Source organism: Oryzias latipes, chromosome 7 (genome assembly GCF_002234675.1).
Source record: "Oryzias latipes chromosome 7, ASM223467v1".
Classification (NCBI taxonomy): Eukaryota; Metazoa; Chordata; class Actinopteri; order Beloniformes; family Adrianichthyidae; genus Oryzias; species Oryzias latipes.
Genome location: NC_019865.2, coordinates 34,284,891 through 34,310,022, shown reverse-complemented (window position 1 = coordinate 34,310,022; position 25,132 = coordinate 34,284,891). Strand labels below are relative to the sequence as shown.

Genomic DNA, 25,132 nt, shown 5'->3' with positions numbered 1-25,132 from the left:
GAAGTTGGGTGCTAAGTACAAAATAAAACACTGACTAAATTTTAAAAATAAATTATCTATGTTTATGGCGAGTACTACAGCTCTGACAACAAATGTCTTTTTACTGGTATCTTATCTTTGCCTCTGGTACCTTTCGTTTGCACTGATGTTTGTGATATTTTTTATGTCTGATTGAACATTATCAATAAAAAAATAGTTTAAGTTGGTGAAAGGAGTCTTGAAGTTGAGTCTGCACTAAACTGCAGAATCTTCACAGCAACAGCTGTGCTGATAATATTACCATCTGTATTAAACGGGATTCATTGTGATTGCAGCACAATATTAGTACTCCATTTTAAATTAACCTAATTTACAAAGTGTTTGAAGGACAAAAAAAATGAATTTTTGCTGCCCCTTTCCGACATTTGTCTCCTAAAGTTATAAAAAAGTTATATAAATCGATTAATTGAATAATCGTTTCACTCCGACTGTTTTCTTCTGTGTTGAGTTCTTGTTCCCAAACATCTTCACAATATGTATTCTGGTCTGTGGCAAAGGTGCAATGCTGGTCCATTCCGCAGCATAGTGGTCACTATCATCCTGGAGGAGGAAAGCAGGTCTCAAGGCAGGAAAGCCTTGATACTGCTGGTCCTTGGCATTTGGAAACATTTGTGGACTGGAGTGATTTTTATGTGTTTGATCTTCAGATTGGGATGAGCGACGCTGATTACATCTCTGCTTTCCAGCATGTACTGCTGCCTGTAGCCTATGAGGTAGCATGCACGCCATATGTTTGCACACATGCGCATACACACGAACACATACACATAAAAGCAAACATGCCTCAGTTAAAGAAAGTCCACAATGCTCACTGAAATGACTTGAAACGCTCAAAAGAACCGTAACAATAAATTTAAATTTATTGAAAATTAAATCATCAAAATCAGCCATTACTTTTGAATTTTTGATTAACAGAATTATTTAAAAAACAAACTAATGAAATAGGGCTGGACAAAAATGATGGTACCTCCAGAAAAGACTGAGAACTAATTGCCCAGGGGGTCATGATTGTTGGGTTAAAACAACCTGCAACATTTGAACTATTGAACAAGGAAAGAAAGACAAACAGACCAAGGTACCTTTTGATGAGGAGAACGAACAGAGAATAATGCCCAGTAACAATCTATCTCCGCTCTGGCGCAATATTTCTGTCGCCTCCCCTTTTATTAACTTTGTCGGTTTTCCCTGATTTACAAATGCGCTGAGCTCTAAGGAGGTGGAACAAGAAGGCACATCTGCAGCAGGATTATAAAACATTAATTACCACATGTCTATCTTTTGCAGCCTTCTCACATCATCTTCTGACCTGCAAAGCCTTTTCACACAGATTAACTAACACAGAACGTCCTTAGTTTTATTCTAAACACAGCTAAGACGGGTTACCAGGAGAATGCTGGAGAGAAACGAAAAGATAATCCCCTTCTCCTAAGGGTGTCACCGCCACCTTCCTGTGAAACAAATTTGGACAGGAATAAGCGTGATTGCTGTAACCCTTGTGCTGTCCTAGGCACATTAACATTGGGAGGTGGGTCATCTAGACCCACTAGACAGTGCTCTGAACCTTTTTTCTTCAATGATTTATGATCTTCACTGGTGTCAATGGATTACATGAAATCTTTCCACCTTTATCTTCCTTTGTCATGGTAGGGAGAACACCTCAATGGAAGGGTGGGGTCATCTAAGATAGCACAAGGGCTAACACACACTCAAGCAGCCAAACAGCATGGACCTCACTTCAGTTGTTAGACACTTAAGTCATGGTGCAATAAAAGAAACACCCATGCTCAGCCGCATCCCACAATCCTTTGGTGTCATTAGACCCAACGTGCACGTGACCGCCACTACAATGTGACGCAGCTTTCAAGTTAAAAGCGGTGTGAAACCAACGGGTTTGGAAAAGCCGGTCTGCTGCGTGCCAGAAGTTTCCTTCACTGTTGAGGTAGGAAACTTCTGACGCACGCGCTGCGCTGAGCCGCGTAGAGCACATATAGGCGCGTGCCGCGCGCGCTTGTAAGTCACTGCTGCTCTCTTTTACTGGTATGTTTTTTTAACCGGCCCTGTTATTTCCACATTGCTGCCGTGTTACTGCCGGAAGGAGGGGAGAGCTGCTCTCGCGTTCGGCTGCAGCTCCCTGCTTCTTCTTAAACACGCACATGGTTTCAGCAAATATACCTCCCTTAATTTACAACACAGTGTAGCGAACCGGGGGTTAGCCCCGCATTAAACCCCTAAGACTCATGGGAAGTGGGGAATCTGAGTGTAAATTTCCACACCGTAAGTGAGGAAGCTGTGAGCTGAAGTCAGGTCCATGCTGTTTGGCAGATGTGGGTGTGTTCAAATCAATAATACTATTTACTACTCCCTCTTTGAGAGTACTGTGGTCTCAGTGACGTGCCATTTAAATTGCCACAACGTGCGGCTTGTATACAAGTTTGGCTTGTGTATATAAAAAGTGGTTAATTTTCATTAAATTGGGTGGGTGCGGCTTGTAAACAGGTGCGCTCTGTAACCCGTCAATTACGGGTACATTATTCCAACAATGGTGAACTCAGGTATGTCTTTTAATTGACATCACAGCTGTTTTCAAACCCATAATCAGTCAGTCTGACTATTTAAAGGGAGACAAATAGTCACGTTGCTGTTTGGTGAAAAGGTGTGTACCACACTGACCATGGACAACAGAAAGCCAAGGAGAGAATTGTCCCAGGACATTAGAAACAAAATTATAGACCAACATCATAAAGGTAAAGGCTATAAAACCATCACTAAGCAGCTTGAAGTTCCTGTAACCACAGTGGCACATATTATTCAGAAGTTTCAGACTCAAGGGACGGTAGCCAACCTCCCTGGACGAAGAGGAACATTGATGACAAATTGAGGAGACGGATAGTTGGAACTGTATCCAAAGAGTCCAGAACAACCTCCAAAGACATTAAAGGTGAACTCCTAGATCAAGGTACATCAGTGTCAGATCGCACCATTCGTGGTTGTTTGAGCCAGAGTGGACTTCATGGGAGACGACCAAGGAGGACACCACTGTTGAAAGGAAATCAGAAAAAAGCCAGACTGGAATTTGCAAAAATGCATATTGACAAGCCACAAAGCTTCTGGGAAAATGTCCTTTGGACAGATGAGACAAAACTGGAGCTTTTTGGTGAGGCACATCAGCTCTATGTTGGTATACTCAAAAATGAAGCATCCAACGAAAAGAACACTGTCCCTACTGTGAAACATGGAGGAGGCTCAGTTCTGTTTTGGGGCTGCTTTGCTGCATCTGCCACAGGGTGTCTTGAAGTTGTACAAGGTAAAATGAAATCTCCAGATTATCAAGGCATTCTGGATAGAAATGTGCTGCCTAGTGTCAGAAAGCTTGGTCTCAGTAGCAGGTCATGGGTCTTCCAACAGGACAAGGGTCCAAAACACCCAGCCAAAAACCCCCAAGAATGGCTCAGAGAAAAGCGTTGGACTATTCTAAAGTGGCCGTCTATGATTTGATTTGATCTGTTAATCAACAACTCAAAAGTAATGGCTGATTTTGATTATTTAATTTTCAATACATTTTAATTTATTATTACTTTTGAACGTTTCAAATCATTTCAGTGAGCATTGTGGACTTTCTTTAACCCTTGTGCTATCTTAGATGACCCCCCCCCCCCCTTACATTGACGTGTTCTCCCTACCATGACAAAGGTGGATAAAGGTGGAAAGATTTCATGTAATCCATGGACACCAGTGTCATTGAAGAAAAAAGGTTCAGAGCTCTGTCTAGTGGGTCTAGATGACCCAAATCCCAATGGTAAAGTGCCTAGGATAGCACAAGGGTTACCTGACGGGTGCCAACAATTTTGTCCACCACTGTATATGATATCTCTTTCCAGTAACTTGCTGTGTTTTCTATCTTTTCCACTGTGTCTGTGTGTGAGGTTAGGTATTTTCTAACTTCTTCAGTGAAGTTTTCATCACCTGCAGTGTAAAAAAAAGCATTTACTCCATCATTTCATACTATTGCTTGAAATAAACTTTGGTAAAATTACGCAATTGCTTTAAGGGTTATTTATATTCCAGTCGTGGGTGATGTCATCAGCAGGTGTCACATTTCCTAGCAATTGATGCAATTCCACTCTGATGACACTGCAACCAATGACACTCGAGCCATTCCAAATCGCTTTGAAGTATAAAGCGACCCTTACAGTCACAGTTCCATTCACCTATGGGCACACACTCATGGTGGCTGCGCTCCCAAACACTTGTGCTATTCTGTAACCACTTTTGCCGTACCTGCAATCTTCCGATTAGAGGTTAGCCATGCTACCTCTGCACCACGGCTGCCATGGACACATCGCATAGTCGATTTCGTGTTTTCGGTGTTTGTTGTTGGTAAAATTGCCCAGTTGAAAATGAGCTTTGCAGCTAACATGGGCTAATTTACAGAAATGTTCAATAATGTCCCTGTTCAAATAAATATTAAATAAATAATAAATATCAAATACATACACATGTACAAGCACACACCAGCTGACACATAAATACACATTTGCACACAAGCAAAAACATAGTTGGACTGAGTAATGCAAGCCAACACCAGCAAATGCACACTAAAAAGAGATGCACACAACTATTTTCCATGTTTGTTACTACATGTTTAAGTCCAGTCCTTTTATCATTCTCTGTTTGGTTGCACAGTGTAAGTGTGAAGTTCTGAAAGTCCTGTTTGCATTTGTAGTTTCAGCCCCAGCTGGTTCTGGTCTCTGCTGGATTTGATGCTGCAGCTGGAGATCCTAAGGTAAAACCAAACCAGCACTACGCTTTGGGTCAGACTGTGCTTTGAGCTGTTCTCCTACTGTGTGTCTTCAGGGGGAAATGAATGTGAGTCCTCAGTGCTTTCACACACTGACACACATGCTGATGAGTCTGGCTGAAGGTCGACTGGTTCTCGTTCTAGAGGTACAGTAGTTTAAGTTAAGTAGTTTCAGACTCAGTCAGAATCAGGTGTTGCACCCCAATCGGGTATCTGAAATATATTTTATTATTATTATGATAAGTGCTATATATTTTACACTTATTATTACAGATAAAAATTATCCTAGAAGTCTGCATATAATGAACAGATCATGACATTTTGTTGCCATAAAGTGCAGCAGAATACGGTGTAGGTACAAAAACTGTTCGGCCTGCAATAAGTCTTTAGGGGCCTGACACTAATGATGACATCACACTACGGTAGCCCCACTTGGACAAACTACGTAGCGTGGAGATCTGCTCGGGCTCTACATATTTCCACTTCACGTTTCCTTTTGTAACCTAAAGTTCTTTTCCCTTTTAAGTTGTGTCTGACATTATTCTTTGTAGTGTTTACAGAGAGATTTTGCCACAACCCCCTTTGTAAAGATCTGTTTCTGTTAGAATGAACCTGCTGCTCCACAGAGTGAACCGTGTTTCTGAGCAGAACAGATGGAGTCACGTAGCTTCGAGTTCGCAGGCGGGGGAGGGTGCTTTGTTACGGTGTGCGGTCCAGAGACGGATTCGGGCCGCAGTCCGTTCGGCTGCTCTGTGTGAGTGAGCTGGCGACTCAGGAGAACCATGTCTCCAAGCAGGAAAGCGGCTTTGGGACGGTGTGTGCCCTAGTGGAGGCGGCTTTCAAGTGAACAGTCCTGAGAAACCATGCAAACAATCATGTGAATTTGTGTTTCCAGTCGTGTCCAGACAAAATAAAGGCTGATGTTATTCCAGTTTCAGTTCATCCACGGCTAAATGTTGTTAGCACGTATTAACTTAATCCTAACCCTTCTTCCAGGTCCGTTCTACCAATAACAAAGCACTGGCCACAGGGATTTAAAAAGCTTTAAGTGAACATGCACTTAATAATAATCATAACAATTAAAAGGCTCTTTTAGATGATCATCTCGCTCTATTTCGGAGCTTTGTTTGTTCACAACAGACCTAATAATTTCTTCTTCTATGGTAGTATTGTAATTTGTCCAGACAAATGACTATCGTATACGTCATCGGACCAACGTACAGCCAATCAGATACTGTGACGACATCATTAGTCGCAGGCAACACTTATTGCAGGCCAAAATGTTTTGGTACCTACAACGACACTAGTTTGAGCAGGAAGCACACAAAAACAGCTCAGGAAAGTTAGCGAGATATTCAGATATTCTGCCTTCTGAGCTCCATGACTCTATTAAAAAATGCTTTGAAGTGTCTCTAGCATTTTCTTCAATGGTTCTATTGATATGAGCTAGTCATGATTACTGATCACCATATTTATGCTACAACAATGTTTTTGAAAAAAAACAACTTATTTTTAATGTTTGAATTTTAAATGGAGATACCAATCTCATCTGATCAAAAATATTCAATAATTCTGAGGATACTGAAGCTACAGTCACCAAACATTCTCACATGACTAACTTATCATTATTAGTAATAGTAAGCTATTTTTTCTGAATGATAATTACACAAACTTGTGTTGATTGTCCAAGCTTTTTTAACAGAAGTGGTCTGTTTAAGTGTTAAATGACAAAATAATTGTAATAAAAGAAAAATTTGGGACAGTCTGGATCTGTTAAAATCTGTTCAATTTTTTTACTGTATTGCAAAAGTATCAGATCAGGACTTGGTGTCGGCAGATTTTCTTCAAAATCAAATGACTCAGGACATCCTCAGTGTTCGTTCCTTTTTGACATTGGAGTGCAAAGATGGTTTGAGTTGTAAGATTTTTTCTTATGTTGCTTGTTTAGGTGACTGGATAGCTCAGTTGGCTGCGTGTAGGACTGGAGCATGGGAAACCAGGATTTATTCCCCAAGGGGGAATGAGCTTTATCCAACGTTTCTTTGGGCAAGACCCTTTACGCTACTACTATGTAGCCACAAGGGGGCCCAATAGTGGGTCTCCTTACCTGGTCCCCAGCCCGGATAAAATAGAGGGTAATCAGGAAAGGCATCCAGTGTAAAAATCTTTGCCAAACCACCTATGCCAGGGGTCATCAACCTTTACCACTCAAAGAGCCATTTGGATCAATTTTCCACAGAAATTAAAACGCAGGGAGCCGCAACACCCTTTGGAAAATCCGGTGTTTTCAGAGAATGGCATCATTTCTCTTGTTTTTAATGTTCGTCAAGAGATGTTAATTTTTTTTTGTATCCTCTATCATTTATAGGGATTACGATGAGAATTATTTCCTGCGAGGCCACAAAACTAGAAAATATGGCATAATTAACTAGCAGTTAATCCTCTTCTCTGACAGTTTTTTGTCAGGTTGCTGACCCCTGACCTACTCGAATCAGTGAAATCTGATTTGCTGATTTGTTATATCCCTAACCCTGGAGTGATATACGGAAAGATGAACAACACATGCCTTCACCACAACCTCTTGAACATTGCTGTGTTTGTGTTTAGGGAGGTTACAACCTGAAGGCGACAGCAGAAGGCGCTGCAGCCTGTGTCCGAGCTTTGCTGGGTAGAGCCTGCCCTCCTTTGAATCCCCCCACTGGACCCTCTGAAAGGTAACATCTGAGGTACACCAAATAACTGAGAAGAAATCAAACAATCAGATATCTGTCCCCTACCTTCACCAAAAACTGGTTGGGATGACCCTGAAATAAATTAAGCTGGTTTGAAATATGGATCGATAGTTGTACAATTTTTCTCAGATTTTTATGTTGATTTTTTTTTTTGTAAAAAAGTTTAATCAGTCAAAAATGCTGCATCCTATAGTCAGCCTTTCCATTTAATTCAGGTGGTTCTTCTGTCTGTATAATTTTGATGTCATTGTGCTGGACTCCTGAGTGAGTTGAACACCTCCACATAAGGAATCACAGATGCTAAGATGGGTTTGATTCCATTTTTGTATGGCAGGTGTGAAACTGTAATGAACAATACAGAGCATGTTTAAAACTTCCAAATAAATCTGTGTTTATTAACATGATTATAAAATATGCACCTAGAGAGAATGTCTTTCTGAACTTAAAACATTGCTAAAACACAGCAACCTGTTATCTCAATGTCTCACTGGGGCGTTTTCAACTCCGCCCTTGTGTTCTGAGCGGTGCATACTAATGTGCTTCTGAAAGGGGCACTGCATTCAAAATATTTGGCATGGGCTAAACCAGGGCTGTCCAACTCAAATTCACAGTGGGCCGAAATGAAGCAAGGACGTAAAGTCACGGGCCAAACTCAATAATTACTGAAAAATTAACTGCAACTGATATGTAATGTTTAACCTTTTCATATGTAAACAAACTTTAGTTTTGCTTAAACACAGAATCTGGAACAACCAAAGCTTGATATTACAAACCCATGAGAAATTTAATTTGAAATAAAAGACACATCAGTGGTATTCTTTTCTTATTTAAATAAATCAATAAAGTATGTTTTTTCCCGTATCCTTTCAAGTTCCTTTTTAAAGTAAATCTTTTTCAAAGCCAGCACCAAAAGAACCAAAAATAATTCAATAAAAATCCAACATTTGAACTATTTAGAGACCATGACTTGAGAGAGACATTTATTTCGGTTATGTTAAACACACAAACTTAAAACATCAACATAAACATTGCCTTGCAGTAGAAAAAGTGGATAATAAACAGATATAATCGAGCTAAGTTTGCTACACTCTGATTTACTCTGCTTAGACCAATGGGTCTAAGCCAGATGGGGCCATGTCTGGGGCCAGGCTCTGAGAGTTCAACGTGCCAGAATTGAAGATGCAAGGGCTTGTGTTTGGATGATTAGTCTTAAGATGTAAGAATCAGGGCTGATGATGTCAAGGATCAAGTTGTCAACATCAAGTTTAAAGACCTTGGAATCAATGTTAAACAGGTCATGATTGAAGACTATAGTGTTAGGTTTAAAGATGTCAGTGTTGAAGTTCTCAACATGAAGAAGACGTTCAGCACGAGGGTTAAACACATCAAATTTGATCACTTTGATATCAGGGCTGAAGACATTGGGGTTGAAACTCTAAACATCAAGATTGAAGTGCATCATGGTTGAATATATCAGCATCTGGGTCAGATTATCTGCTGTTCTACAGTAATGGGTTAACCCTTGTGCTATCCTAGGCACTTTAACGTTGGGAGTTGGGTCATCTAGACCCACTAGACAGTGCTCTGAACCTTTTTTCTTCAATGACACTGGTGTCCATGGATTACATGAAATCTTTCCACCTTTATCCACCTTTGTCATGGTAGGGAGAACACGTCAATGGAAGGGGGGGGTCATCTAAGATAGAACAAGGGTTAAAAGTTTTGAGGATGAAACAAATATTAGTTTTCACAAAGTTTGCTGCAAAACTGTTTTTAGATCTTTGTTTCAGTTGTTTCTGTGCTTTTATTGACAATTACATGACATTTATGCAAAAAGTCAGTATTTGCAGTGTTGGCCCTTCTTTTTCAGAACCTCTGCAGTTCCACTGGACATGCTCTCTATCAACTTCCTGACTGATAGTAACCCTTTCTTTCAGAATCACTTCTTGGAGTTTGTCGGAATAAGTGGGTTTTTGTTTGTCCACCAGCCTCTTGAGGATTGACCACAAGTTCTCAAATGGATTAAGATCTGAGGATTTTCCAGGCCATAGACCCAAAATTTCAATGTTTTGGTCCCAGAGCCACTTAGTTATCACTTTAGCCTTATGGCCCGGTGCTCCATGGTTCTGGAAAATGCATGTTTGTCACCAAACTGTTGTTGGAAGAAGTTATTGTTGGAGGGTGTTTTGGTACTATTCTTTATTCATGCCTGTGTTTTGGGGCTGAATTGTGAGTGAGCCCCCTCCCCTGGATGGGAAACAACCCCACACATGAATGGTCTCAGGATGCTTTACTGTTGGCGTCACACAGGACTGATGGTAGCGCTCACCTTTTCTTCTCCGGACAAGCCTTTTTCCAGATTCCCAAACAATCAGAAAGAGGCTTCATGGGAGAATATGACTTTGCCCCAGTCCTCAGCAGTCCATTCACCATACTCTTTGCAGGAGATCAATCTGTCCCTGATGGGGTTTTTTTTTGGAGAGAAGTGGCTTCTTTGCTGTCCTTCTTGACACCAGGCCCTCCTCCTAAAGTCTTGGCCTCACTGTGTGTGCAGATGCGCTCACACCTGCCTGCTGCCGTTCCTGAGCAGCTCTGCACTGGTGGCACTCTGACCCCACAGCTGAATCCTCTTTAGGAGACCATCCTGGCGCTTGCTGGACTTTCCTAGACGCCCTGAAGCCTTCTTAACAAGAATTGAACCTCTTCCCTGGAAGTTCTTGATGATCTTATAAATGTTCGATTTTGGTGCAATCTTAGTTGCCACAATATCCCCGCATATGAAGCCATTTTTATGCAATACAGTGATGGCTGCACACGTTTCTTTGCAGGTTACCATGGTTACCAATGGAAGATCAATGATTTCAAGCATCACCCTTCTTTTAACATGTCAAGTCTGCCATTCTAACCCAGTCTGCCTGACACCATGATCTTCAACATTCTCTCCTGAGTTAACAAGACGATTACTGAAATGATCTTCACAGGTTCTTTAAAGACGGCAATGAAAGCAGTGGAAAGTTGTTTTTCAGGATTAAGTTAATTTCATGGCGAAGAAGGACATTGCAATTCATCTGATCACTCTTCATAACATTCTTGAGTATATGCAAATTGCTATTATAAAAACTTAAGAAGCAACCTTTCCAATTTCTAATATTTATGTAATTCTCAAAACCTTTGGCCACGACTGTAGTTTAATTCACCGGTCTTTCCTGATTTGAACTTTCTGTCTCTCAGCGCCATGCATTCTATCTCTCAAACCATCTCTGCACTGTACGTTCACTGGGCCTTCCTCCAAGTTTTGGGTAACAAACACTCATATGTGCATTGCACACAGCCAGAGTTTTGCTGCTTTCCATTAAACTCCCTGTTGTCTGCACAGAGGGAACTTCCTCCGCTGAGGCTGACTCAACCAAGACAGTTTCAGGTCACACAAGCACAACAACTGTGGCCCCTGCCCTTGCTGCTGCCACTATCACAGGCTTGGTCTATGATGAGAGAATGATGGAGCACGTAAATTTGTGGGACAGGTGAGCTTTGTGCTGAAGTGAGTGAGTATGTTGGTGTAAAGGTGAAGCTATAAAGGTGCAGCTGTAAATGTGGTTATTTGATGACATGTCTTAGACACCACCCAGAGCAGCCGCAAAGGATCTTCAAGATATTCTCTAGGCACCAGCAGCTGGGATTAGTCGACCGCTGCCAGCTAATACAGAGTCGCTTGGCAACAGAGGAGGAGCTGGCTATGTGTCACAGGTAAGGAGGTGCCACAAATAAGACACCCCCCACCATTATTAACCTTGCTGACCCTGTGTGTTTGTCCAGTTTGCAGCATATCCAACAGATGAGTGCAACGGCAACCATGAAGCCCAGAGACCTTCACAGGCTGGGGGATGAGTTTGTCTCCATCTTCATCAGCAATCAGAGCTTCCAGTCCGCCCAGCTAGCTGCTGGAAGCTGCTTTGCTGCTGTGGAGCATATGTTAAACGGACAGGTAAAACCTGACAGGTAGCTGATATGTTACAGGACAAGGCTTCCAATAGACTACATTACAGGCGAGGTTAGGGAACAGGTTTGCAGTCTCTGATTTTGGGGGTCTTTACCTATTTTGGGACTGCAAAAATAAATAGCTATGGGCTCTCAAAACTTTTAACTTCATAACTCTTTAACTTTTTAAGCTTTTCAACCAACTACTACTTTTTTAACTCCTTTGAAAATGACTTGCGAAACCTTCAAATCCCCCAAATTCAAATAAAAGCTTTGAGTTCTACAAAGCCTAAAATGTTAAGAAGATATTCAACTACAGTAACCATTCAACTATCAAAGTATTGACTCTGGGCTCTTAAACTTTGATTTTTCTTTTTAAAATGTCTTACATTCTTCAAAATTTTCCATGTAAAAGTCTTCATATTATCTGTGAGTGAGTTGTTAGTTATCAGAGAGTGTGTATTGGAGATTGGCGTCAGTTGGAAGCAGGCAGCAGAGTAAAGTATAGTGGGATGATTGAATGGAAGAGAAATATTTATTGGTTTAATTTTGCTCAGTGTGCTCAAGAAGCTTGTGCATAAGCACAGACATGTGAAAAATTAGAGGGAACTGGACTACCACAGCACTACCTTGAAATGTGCCAGGGTGGTGGCTGACCAATGTCAAGAAAATCGTCCAGCTGCTGTTTAATTAAAACCTTTGCTAAAAACCTTGGCGGCTGCTGTACAATATGTAACTATGCGCCTGCAGCTGCCGGATTACAAGTGCCAGTGCACGGCTACCTGCTGAGTTTGTTGAAAAAAATTACTAACTAACCAGGTGTAAGCATGGTGAACAGGAGAAAATAAGGTGAAATCTTTGGTGTTTTGGTGACAAGGCGCCAAGTATCGCAGAAACCCACTTCAACCATACACTGCCTGAGAGTTCCGGCTGAGTACGAGCTTTGCTGTTTCCCCGCTGAACTTAGTCTGTCGAGTTCAGGGTCTAGAACCAGGTTGAAATCTCCTCCAGTGACAAACGTTGGGCCAGATTGAGCTGACAGTGTGTTAAAAAAGGTGGAGTCATCAACATTTGATGCATTTCTATATATGTGTGTATATATATATATAAAAATATATATATATATATATATATATATATATATATATATATATATATATATGTATATATATATATATATATATATATATATATATATATATATATATACATATAAATATATTACCGGCTGGGTAGCTCGGTTGGTAAGGTGTAGGACTGTCATGCAAGAAACCAGGACGGAATGAACAATTAATGGTAATGGAAAGTGGCAATGGAAATGGGGCAATTACCATAACAATGGAAATTGGGAAATTACCATAACAATGACAGGCAATTAACATCACCCAGTGAGGGTCCTTGGGCAAGATCCTTAACGCTAATGCCTACCTCACAACATGAGAGACAATTAACCACATGTCATGCCGGCTCAGACGTCGCCCGGCCAAACAAGGTCTGCGTCAGGTGCTGAGGGACCAGAGCACCCTGATGGAAAGTGGGCTACTGGAACAAAACGAAAATAGACTAGATGTGAGAACAAGGTTCTGTTATAATGCTACTACTCAAGCAATCCCACCCAGAGAATGTGGAATAAATGGATGCTTCGAAACCCACAATCAAGGCTAACTGCCAAACAACTGGTAGCCCAGTGCACTAACATCCACAAACGGCAACTCCTATCACAACTTGAGATTTAAGCGATACAATACAGTGCCACGGGAGAGCCAGAACAACAGGTCAGAGAGGAGGTATACCACACTCCCACCCTGAGATTGCGTATACAGCCCCAACAACCACAATTACGCTGAGCAAAGCAGCAACTGACCTGAAAGACAAGATCATGTCTACAATGAACACTAGGCAACCCTGACACCAGCTACAAAGGTTAAGTGATGTACCGCCTGAAATTCTACTGGAAACTGTGAATGAAGCATTGAGGGCAATTCCTACCACAACCATCACAGAAACAAATGAACTTGTTTACACTTCAGCAGCAGTGATCCTTGAGATGCTTGGCTATAAGAGCAACCATGAAAGAAAACAGTACCCACCATGGAAGCAACGGTTAGAGGCCAAAATCAAGGCAACTCGGAAGGATGTGAGTAAGCTGACAGAGGTACCATGAGAAAGCAAGTACCTAGGAGATACAGCCAGATGTATCTCTTCCTTTGGCCATCTTATTATTCCTGCAGGGTATCTGATAACTGGCAGTGCGTAGCTGTTTATTGCCCAGGTCTTATTTTTGCCATTGAGCTGGCTTCTCAGGACTTGCCTTACTCGTTGGAGGTATTTAGCTGTTGCAGCTTTCCTTGTTGCCTGCTCCAGGCTGCCATTTGCCGGCGGAATTCCAAGGTACTTGTAACTGTCCTCAATGTCTGCTATTGTTCCTTCTGGGGGTGAGACCCCTCCTGTGTGGACTACCTTGCCTCTCTTTGTCACCATCCGGCTGCATTTCTCGAGCCCAAATGACTCCATTCAGTACTGTTGATCCTGGTGGTGTGGATCAGGGAGTCATTAGCCGCGGTTACATGGGCAGAATATCTTGATCGGATCAATGGTCGGGTTAAAATTCACCCGTGCACATGGGATCAGAAAACCTTTTTCCGATTAGAAGAAACGTTCACATGGTCGCACTTTCGGTCGGAATAAATCATTTGGGCATGCGCAGTAGTGTCGAAAATACCGGAAGGAAAATGGTCCCGTTGTAAACAAACCTTTGCTGTCACATATATTTATGCATCGGTAAAAGAGGCGATCTTCCAAACCGGCTTTTATTAATGTTATGAATATTATGAAGTGCCTGTTTGCTCATCATTTAATATTTAATCTGTGTGGTCAGTGCTTTTTTGTGGAAGAACTGAGCTGGAAGAAGAACCCAGTGTTAGGACATGCTAACACGCGCTAACAACATTAGCCTTTTGATGGACACAAAATCCAGGACCATGCGGGAAACGCTGCAATCTGCAGCTTGGCTGCACGTAAATGTCTGGGAATAACATCAGCCTTTATTTTTTTCGGGGGACAACTTTCAACGTAACAAAGCACCCTCCCCTCAAACACATTAATAAATCCGGCTGCTCTGCTCAGAGAGGTTCACCCGGTCCACTGGCACCGGAACCCGAACGCAGAGCTCGGGTGCCGGGTCCAGAAGTCAGTGGACACGCATCCCCCCAGCATCTCCCTCGTGAGGGGTGAAAGAGAGGGGAGAACCAGCGGGGCGAGAGCGGAGCGGCGCTTTTCACAGGGCATCCACAGAGCAGCTGGTCGGTCCTGTATGCGCTCAAAAGCTTTCTCTCAGAGAAACACCGTCTATGCATGACGTAAACCAGAGCAGTAGTGACACACGATCGGAATGACCATTTACATGCTCCACGATCGGATAAACTATCGGTATAACCCACCTATCTCGATCGGAAAGAAATTTTGATCCGAACGAGTCTGACCGGGGAAGAGTATTCCGAACTGTGCGTTTACATGACACATTTTCTTTCCGATCAGTCGTTTTTTCCGATTACTTTTGCCCATGTAAACGCGGCTATTGTCACGCTCGCTCTTAGCATATAGCTTGATGTCATCCATGTAGAGGAGGTGACTGATGTTGGCCCCATTTCTGAGTCGGTATCCATAGCCAGTCTTGGTGATTATTTGGCTGGGGGGGTTCAGACCTATGCAGAACAGCAGTGGGGACAGAGCATCACCTTGGTATATCCCACATTTGATGGGCACTTTTGCTGCCAGGCGCTTGTGGAGTGCGGTGAGTTTCTTTAGCCAGTAGGCATGTATCATGTCAGGCCCCGGTGCTGTCCAGTTCTTCATACCTTAGACTCTTTCTTGGATGTCTGCCACTGTGATGTTACTGGATTCTGTGCAGGGAGGTTGCTATGTTCCTTTCTCAGAGAGACCAGCCACTGGGCATTGCTGTTATGTGCTGTCTCTTTCTCCCATATACTTTTCCAGTACTGTTCAGTTTCCAGCCTTGGTGGGTCTGCTCGGCTGTTTTGACCCTGCCCTGAGTGTACACTTTCGCAGGTTGAATTGCGAACAGCCTGTTTATTCGTCTGGCTTCATTGTCTCTTGTGTACCTCTTTAGGCGGCTGCTCAAAGTTAGGAGCCTTTGTTTGGCAGTTTCCAATGCTTCAGGTATGGGCATCTGGCTGTATCTCGTAGGTACTTGCTTTCTCATTGTACCTTTTTTGAGCCTCTGTCAGCTTACTCACATCCCTCCGAGTTGCCTTGATTTTGGCCTCTAACCGTTGCTTGCATGGTAGGTATTGTTTTTTCCCATGGTTCCTCTTATAGCCAAGCATCTCAAGGATCACTGCTGCTGAAGTGTAAACCAGTTCATTTGTTTCTGTGATGGTTGTGGTAGGAATTGCCCTCAATGCTTCATTCACAGTTTCCAGTAGACTTTCAGGCAGTACATCACTTAACCGTTGTAGCTGCTGTCTGGGTTGCCTAGTGTTCATTCTAGACGTGATCTTGTCTTTCAGGTCAGTAGCTCAGCGTATCTGTAGTTGTTGGGGCTGTGTACCCAAGGTCAGGGCGGGAGTGTTAAATAGCCTCCTCCTGCTGTTCTGGCTCTTCCGTGGTGGTATTGCAATTGTATTGTACCACTTCAATCTCAAGTTGTGATAGGAGGAGTTGCCGTTTGTGGATGTTCGAGCATTGGGCTACCAGTTGTTTGGTTAGTTAGCCTTGATTGTGGGTTTCGAAGGAACCATTCATTCCACATTCTCTCCATGGGTGGATACATGAGTAGTAGCATTCTAGTACATTTCCGTCTTATTCCAGTAGCCCACTTCTCATCAGGGTGCTCTGGTCCACCAGCAGACCTTGTTTGACCGGACGACGTCTGAGCTGGCATGACATGTTGTTCATTGTCTCTCATGTTGTGAGGTAGGCAGTAGCGTTAAGGGTCTTGCCCAAGGACCCTCACTGGGTGATGTTAATTACTCATCATAATTGCCCCATTTTCCATTGCCATTAATTGTTCATTCCGCCCCTGGAAATCGAGCCTTGGTTCCCTTCATGACAGTTCTGCACCTTACCAACTGAGTTACCCAGCCGTATGTAGGTATATATATATATATATATGTATATATATATATATATATATATATATATATATACCTACATACTATATATATATATATATATATATACCTACATACTATATATATATATATATATATATATATATATATATATATATATATACCTACATACTATATATATATATATATATATATATATATATATATATATATATATACTACATATATATATATATATATATATATATATATATATATATATATATATATATATATATATATATATATATATATGAGACACAGAGAGCCACAGCACGAGCATGAAAAACTTGCATGCAGCTCCGGAGCCGCCGGTTGCCGACCCCTGGTATGAGTATGATAGAATGTGCACTAAGTGTTTAAGAGTTTGATAGTATTTGTGTAAGAGTATAATAGTGCTTGTAAATTGATGTGCAAATTTGGAGTAAAGACAGGCTATGAAAAAAGTTTCTGTGACAAAGCAGATAAGACTTATATGGCCTTCCATAGCTCGGTGCTCTTTATACTAACTATGATCAGTGAGACCTATTAGTGGATGACATCTAAGCTGGCATCTTCTGGCTGCAGGTAAATAATGCCGTGGCCATCGTCCGTCCTCCAGGCCATCACGCTGAGATGGACTTTCCCTGCGGCTTTTGCCTCTTCAACACAACAGCACTCACTGCTCGCCATGCACAGAAAGTCTCCCATGATCTACAAATCTTGATTCTGGACTGGGATGTTCATCACGGGAACGGGACGCAGCACATATTTGAGGACGATAACAGGTGAGAGGAAGCATTAGGCTCCACATCTGTCCTTCGGTGCCAAACTCTTTCTTCTCCTGCAGTGTTCTTTATATCTCCCTCCACCGCTATGACAATGGGGCTTTCTTTCCGTCATCAAAAGACGGTGCCCCTGAAAATGTGGGTGTGGCCAAAGGTGCCGGGTATAATGTAAATTTGGCGTGGAGTGGAGGGCGAATGGGGGACTCTGACTACCTGGCAGCGTTTCACCAAGTTGTCATGCCAATCGCAACAGAGGTACAACCACTGTAGATATTGAATTTGTTAGTCGAACTTAAAAATGATTGCAGGCAGCTCAGAGCCTCGATAGTTAACATAAACTCTCCTGGTCCTGCCCCATCTATAGTTTAACCCCGGCCTGGTTCTGGTGTCCGCCGGGTTTGATGCAGCTCAGGGGGATCCACTTGGTGGATATCACGTGACTCCAGAAGGATACGCTCACTTCACGCACATGCTGATGTCACTTGCTGGAGGGCGGGTCCTATTCATCCTGGAGGTGAGTTCAAGTTTCCGACGGATATCTTAGAAATGCCCCGCTCCTTTCAGCACATCTTATTTGTCCTCAGGGAGGCTACAACCTCAAATCCATTTCTGACTCCATGGCTGCCTGCACCAGTGTGCTGCTGGGAGACCCTCCCCCATCACTGGCGACCCCCCTCCCCCCCCCTCACCACTGCGCTGCAGTAGCCATCAACAAGGTCATCCAGCACCATGCCCCCTACTGGAAGAGCCTGAGGGTTCAGAGTGAGTGCTGAGCTTGTCTGACACCAAAACTTAGTTTGGATACTCATGACCCCCCGATCCTGTTTTCATTAAGTTCCAGAGTCAGTGCGAGCATTCCTGCCATCCCCAAAGCATCGTGGGAAACATGGTCCTAAAGGAAGAGTCAGGAAGTCGGAGCAGAACAGCATGGGCAGACTTGAGTCCTCTATAGTAACCCCCCCTTTAAAATATTTTGGTACCCCGTCAGGTGGGGCAAATACTTGAATATGTTTCATCTAACCAGGTGCAGAGTGGCCTGGAGCAGCTCATGCAGGGATTGGCCGGTCTGGACATCAGTCAAAGCCCAGCAAATCAGTCACTTTCTGCCGTCTCCCTCTCAGTCAGATCTGAGTCCGACCCACATTCAGATACGGTTGAAGAAATGCGGGTGCTAAAAGGTGACAGCCAGTCAAGGATAGCACTACCTCAGGTGAGTAATCAGGTACTTGCCTCAGGTTCTCGAATCTAGCTCTTATTACATCTGTCAATCACAGACTGTTGCTGAGGTAACACCTGAGATGGCCATACCAAAAGACAAGCCACAGCTGGAAGGAGCGTGTGGTTGGGCGGGGTGTCAGAAAGACACAGGACTGATGTGTGCAGAAGAGGTGGGTGGAGTCAGATAGTATTTGTTCATGTGTGATTGATTTGTCTCCTGCTCAGGTGTGCTGGAGTCTGCTTTGACTGTTTCCTCAGACATCTCTGTATGTGGTTGATCCACTGCCCTGGTGCTCCCACCTGGGTTCTGTAAAGCCCCTCCCTCCCTCAGGTATAGACGTGTCACGGCCCTGCCAGGACTGTGGATCTGAGGCAGAGAACTGGATTTGCCTCACGTGCTACCAGGTACAAACGCTCAGCTACCTGGCACATTTCGTACTATGAAGTGAACGTCAACTGTCTGATGTCACAGGTTTTCTGTGGGCGCTACGTGAACGAGCACATGGTGGCTCACGGCAAAGAGGTGGAGCACCCCATGGTTCTGAGCTTCTCTGATCTTTCTGTGTGGTGTTACATGTGTGAGTCCTACATCCACCACCAGGTGAGGCTTTCTAGTAGGGTTGGATGATGGCCCCTAAATTGGCCGTTGACGATGTTTGCTGTCAACCATCGGGATGGACGATGACATCGTCGGGGGGGGGGGCTATTTTTACATTTTTCGTTCTTATACAACTGCTATTCGTTATAAAGGGCGACAGTGGCTCAGGTGGTTGAGCAGGTCGTCCAATGACCGAAGGGTTGGCGGTTCGATCCCCGCTCCCACCAGCCAAGTGTTGTTGTGTCCTTGGGCAAGACACTTCACCCTCCTTGCCTCCAGTGTGGCTCCACTGGTGTGTGAATGAGCATGAATGCTCCCGGTGATGGTCAGAGGGGCCGTAGGCGCGAAATGGCAGCCACGCCTCTGTCAGTCTGCCCCAGGGCAGCTGTGGCTACAACCGTAGCTTACCATCACCAAGTATGAATGAGGAGTGAATGAATAATGGACACACTGTAAGCGCTTTGAGTGTCTTGAAAAGCGCAGATAAATCCAATCCATTATTATTATTATTTTACTTTTTTTTATTTTATTTCCCAACTAATGACTAATCCGCAATGATCCAGTATAAACTGAGGGAAGTGACTTTAACAAAAAAAGTAACAAACAAAATAGAAAAGAAGTAGTCCGCTCCTGCACTTAACTAGTGAAGTGGACCGGCGGAGCGCGGATTTCCAGCTTTGTGTTTGATGGGAAGGGAGGGGGGGTGCTTTGTTACCATAAGCGGTGTGTGTGGAAGATTTAAGACTGCGATCCGTCCCGCACCTCTAGGGGTACGAGGCTACGAGCTACTGAACTCAGAACCGGGTCTAAAAGTGTGTGTCTTTGAGCACAGCTCGGATCGTCAGCACACACAGCGGTTTGAGCTTCAAAGCAGAAATGCGCTCATTCCTTAGAAAACAGTCAAACAATGACGTGGATTTGTGTTTCCAGTTGTGTCCCGACTAAATAAAGGCTGATGTTATTCCCACATGTTTACGTGCAGCGCCACCCAAAGCTAATGTTGTTAGCCCGTGTTAGCATACTGCTAATCCTGGCTTCTTTCCGGCTCCGTCCAGAAAAAGCATTGACCACACGGATTAAAATTCAAATGATGAGCGAACAGGTGTTTCATAATAACCGTAACATTATTAAAAGCACGTTTAGAAGATCATCTCGTATTTTACCGAGCTGACATGTCAATGTATATAGCCGCTCGGCGCTGTTTAACATTGTTTTGTATTGAATTGTTACATTCAATAAAGTTTGAAAAAAAAAAAGCCGCTCGGCGGAATTTATATCCTTCCGGTTTTCAAACCCTACTGCGCATGTGCGAATGATTTATTCCGACTGAAAGTGTGACCTTAGTGAACGTTTTTATATTCTGAAAACATTTTTCTGGGCCCATGTACACGGTTGGATTCTAATCCGACCATTGATCCCATCAAGATATTTTGTACATGTAACCGCGGCTTATGGTGTCGACTCGCAACGTGGCGGGGGCGTGGCATCACGATGGTGTCTCTCCATCGGGATGTCAGTCACCCATCACGAAGGACGATGATAGTCATTGGTAAGACTCGGCCTGGATTTGAACGTACTTACTACTTACTTCCAGTCACAGGGCAGATGGGCGCGTGGGTAAAGTGCTGTTTAAGAGTCCGGAATGGTTCTGTGGCTGCCAGAGTCCAGAGCAGGTGTTTGGGAGCGCTCTTCAGTAGGGACGTGAGAGGAGCCGTGCTAAAGCCACGAATGAATCGTAAAAATTGGTGAATCCGAGGAACCACTGCAGCTCTTTCACTGTGGTCCACTGCAGCTCCACCTCTACCTTGCCCTGGTCCATTGCCATGCCTCCCGCACTGATCACATAACCCAGAAAACAGAGAGAGGTCTTGTGGAACTCACACTTCTCTTCGTTGGCAGACAGGTTATGTTGGATCAGCTGCTGTAACACCTGATGAACATGTGCAACATGCTCCTCCAACGTGTCCAAGTAGATCAGGATGTCGTCAATGTAGACAACAACGAAGCATTGCAGCATGACATGAAGATATTATTTACGAAAGCCTGGAAAACAGAGGGGGTGTTACAGAGACCAAAGAGCATTACTAAGTACTCATAGTGTCCAGTGGTGGTTGAAAAGTCAGTTTTCCATTCATCCCTTGCTTGTATGGGGATGAGGTTGTAGGCACTCCTCAGATCCAGCTTTGTGAAGAAGCGAGCTGTGAGAAGCTGCTTGAGAGCTGCAGGAACCAGAGGCAGGGGATACCGGTATTCAAAAGTCACGTCATTAAGGCTGTGGTAGTCAATACACGACCTCAGCCCATTATTTTTCTTTTTGACAAAGAAGTAAAATGAGGCTGGGGATGTTGACGGTCGGCGGGAACACCTGTTCTCGGGTGGGCATAGCTCTGGACAAGAGCTTGATGGCACAGTCGTAGGACCAGTGTGGAGGGAGCTTTGTGGCATGCTGCCTGTTCAAGGTGTCTCGCAGGTCCTTGTATGATTCACCCCCCCTGTTGCGCTGATCTCTGCGAGGGTGGTGGCTGTGATCAACCTTAATGGAGCAAAGCTTTCAGACTTCATTGTGGTCTGAAGGCAGTGTCATCTGCAATGAGCTGAGGTGAATATGAGTCTGTGCTCTGACCAGTTTATGGTTGGATCATGCCTCTCCAGCCAAGGCAGACCGAGGAAGAGGGGACAACGAGGGGACTTACTACGTGGTTTTCAAAGCGCAGGGAAATAGGCAGAGTAAAGGTGAACCTGGGTTCATTCACCAGTTCTGCAGAGCATCTTGGGTGGCGATTGGGACAGGTGTTGCGAATGTGGCCAGGCTGGCCACAGAAGAGGCAGAGGCTCCCCTGGAAGCTCCTCGTTCTCTCCCCTGGAGAGAGCTGGGTGGAGCGCTGAGTTGCATGGGCTCGTGATCAGAGCCAGTGGCCCCTGGGAGAAATGGTGAGATGGGCATGACATTCACTGATGCTGAATGGCGTGGCCGCCGGGTTCTCAGCAGGTTATCCAGTTTGATGGTGAGAGCAATGATTTGATCCAAGGAAAATTACTCCTTGCAGCCAATTCCTGCTGCAGCTCGGTGGTGAGTCCCTCACAGTATGCCGTCACCAGCTAGCTGCTTGTCCAGTATGTGCGCATCGCCAGAGTCCGGAATCGTAATGAGTAGGCGGCTGCGGTCTGCTGGGTGGTTAAACACCTCCCGAAGCCTCCCGAAGCTGCTGTGAGTGCATCACATGAGTGGAAGGGCAGCAATCCTCCGGTCCAGAGCACAGCGCAAGAGTATCCACTCTTGCGCTTTTCTGGTTAGGAGAGAGCCCACCAGTGACACTTCAGCATATTCAGCAAGATAAAGGGGTCAATCATGAGCTTGAGAGCATGAGAGAAGTAACAGGGGTAATCAGGATCCAGACTAGAGTTGGGGCAGGCAAACAGATTCAGAAACGGGGTCAGGAGACAGAAGATTAGATCCAAATACAACGCTCGTAAGGAAGGCAGAGAAACAATACTTGTGGCACAAGTAGTGGCACAAACAATACTTTGTTTGTGCCACTACTTAACCAAAGCTTAAGTATGCTGTGTTTGATGAATGAATGAGAGTCAGGTGTGCGGCATCCAGGAATTGTGCACTGGTGTTGCTGGGTGACCAGAGGGGGAAACAGAGTTCTGACTTCTTACAACAGTATTTTGATGTTTTACTTCGGCGCCACAATGTCACAAATTAAAATAAATATACCTCAAAATAAGGATTTTAATAGCAATTATCAAGGAAAAAAAACTTTGCGATCAAAAGTAAATGAATTCGATTTATTACAGGTCATGTAATAGTTCATTTCACAAAAAAATATTCTCATGACAGCACTATTGTTAACACAGACTACAGACTTTCTCTTTTTTTGTGGGAGTCCAAACCTTTTTTAGCTGCTTGTCTGCCCTGTAATTTTTTTGAAAGAAAAAGTGTACCTTGGCTCAAAAAAGGTTTAAAAACACTGTTCCAAGTATAACCACATTGGTAAATAACTAAGGCGGTTTGTATCCAGGTTCTGTTCCAGGCCAAAAACGCTGCCCACTTCTCCAAGTTTGGAGAAGAAAGCCCTCCATGGAAATGAAAGAAGGAAGAGGAGAAAGAATGCATCATTGACTTTCAACTTTGCTCGAGTTGTACAGTTTTATATGTTATGGATATCAACAGTTCTAGATCTTTAAATTTACCAAAATTACCAAACACTTATAATAAACACAGTTGATCAGTTTGCTATGAAGTTGGCTCATTTAAAAGCTGCCTTGTGTCCTTATTTCTGAGTACTCACATAAGTCAGTTGGGACATTGTACTAAAATAAAATCCAGTGTTTTATCAAAAGTCGTCTGATTGATCAATGGTATTGACACTTGCGGAACCTCATCAGAAGTGTTTTATAAGTTTAATATGGAATTGTCTCTATTAAGAGTTTGCCTTTGCTTTGACTGGAAACGGCTGGTCAGTTACATTAAAAAAAGCTTTGTCCAAGTTATATTAATTATCCAGGTTTCAAAGTCATCTATCTGCTGAACAAGAAAAAGGTTTTCATCTAGTCAGACAAAATTCATCAGTTTTATAATCAATGAAATACTAAATCAAGCAATTTTAGGTATCTTGGTATCGATTTCCTTTCTAGGTTATTAGTTCCAGTACAGTTGATCTATAGCGTGTTCCAAATTACTATGCAAATTGTATCTAAGTGTCAAAAAGATTCAATTGTTTGTTTTTAATTAAACTTCTGGATGATGTGTCTAAGGGCTCTTTGGATCACTGACATCAATCTCAGACATCTTTGATTGTTAGTTTGCCAGGTGAGTTCAAGTTAAGGAAAAACTTCTAAAGGACGTTCCACATTATTAAGCAGACCAACATTTTCAAACAATATGGGCAAGAAAAATGATCTCTGCTGCTGAAAATTGTGAAATTGTTCAATTCCATGGACAAGGTATGAAAACCTTGGAAATGTCACAAAAAGCTAAGCATGATCATCGTACTATGAAGAGATTTGCAGCTGATTCAGAGCACACTGGTTGGAGCAAATAAAGGCAGAATGAGTAAAGGTTTCTGCCAGACAAATCCATAGGATTAAGAGAGCAGCTGCTGAAACACCATTACAAAGCAGCAAGCACGTTTTTAAAGATGCTGGTGTCTCGAGTCCCACCAACATCATGGTCTAGGATCCTCCAGAGGTTCTAGGTAACAACACTCAGAAACGGCTGCAGTGTGCCTCGACATACATGAAGAGTCATTTTTAAAAAGTCTGGTTCACTAATGAGTGCTGTGCAACCCTGGATTGTCCAGATGGATGTAGTAGTGGGTGGTTAGTGGACGGCCACTATGTTCCAACAAGGCTGCAATGTCAGCCCCGAGTTGGCAGGGTCATATTTTGGGCTGGAGCCATGAAGAGAGAGCTGGTCAGCCCCTGTAGGGTCTCTGATGGTGTGAAAATTACCTCTGAAAAGTGTGTGGAGTTTCTGAGTGACCACTTTCTTCCACGGTACAAGAAAAAACATGCTTTCTGGGAGGGCAAGGCACCCATAGAACTAGCAAGTCTTCCAATCAGAGGTTGACTGCCCTACTTCTGCATCACGCCCACCCCATCTCTAAATAATCCTGCTGCAAGTTTACCTTTGTATATAGCACCTGCTTTCTTCCACAACCTATACTAAGGCCATCAATGTTCACACTTTTGCCCTAAATCCATATTGAGTAGCATAAATTATGTTTAAACATTTTCTAATCTGTTATTGTAAAGTTTTTCTTGAGTGAGAGTGTTTGAGAATTGTGAGAGCAGAGAGACAAGACATGAGTTTGTCACCGTTGGAATACTTTCGAAAATTTCATTTTCTCAGGAAAAACTTCACT

General features: G+C 43.4%; 1 protein-coding gene across 4 annotated transcripts in view; it reads left to right on the top strand.

The window, feature by feature from the left end:
• The window catches only part of hdac6 (histone deacetylase 6), a 41,991-nt gene extending 18,383 nt beyond the window's left edge, over positions 1-23,608 (top strand). For 3 of the 4 annotated variants that reach the window (XM_023957113.1, XM_023957114.1, XM_023957116.1), the window contains 18 exons: positions 687-752; positions 4,763-4,822; positions 4,894-4,983; positions 7,445-7,551; positions 10,801-10,868; positions 10,946-11,093; positions 11,188-11,316; positions 11,386-11,554; positions 17,247-17,446; positions 17,509-17,701; positions 17,811-17,960; positions 18,031-18,208; positions 18,282-18,397; positions 18,471-18,656; positions 18,721-18,834; positions 18,923-19,069; positions 19,137-19,265; positions 23,288-23,608. In XM_023957113.1, the coding sequence (XP_023812881.1) occupies positions 687-752; positions 4,763-4,822; positions 4,894-4,983; positions 7,445-7,551; positions 10,801-10,868; positions 10,946-11,093; positions 11,188-11,316; positions 11,386-11,554; positions 17,247-17,446; positions 17,509-17,701; positions 17,811-17,960; positions 18,031-18,208; positions 18,282-18,397; positions 18,471-18,656; positions 18,721-18,834; positions 18,923-19,069; positions 19,137-19,265; positions 23,288-23,356 (2,319 nt within the window). In that variant the 3' untranslated portion in view covers positions 23,357-23,608. The remainder of the gene's footprint in view (positions 1-686; positions 753-4,762; positions 4,823-4,893; positions 4,984-7,444; positions 7,552-10,800; positions 10,869-10,945; positions 11,094-11,187; positions 11,317-11,385; positions 11,555-17,246; positions 17,447-17,508; positions 17,702-17,810; positions 17,961-18,030; positions 18,209-18,281; positions 18,398-18,470; positions 18,657-18,720; positions 18,835-18,922; positions 19,070-19,136; positions 19,266-23,287) is intronic. The other variant, XM_023957115.1, reaches the window with a different exon arrangement.
• Positions 23,609-25,132: the final 1,524 nt, after the last annotated feature.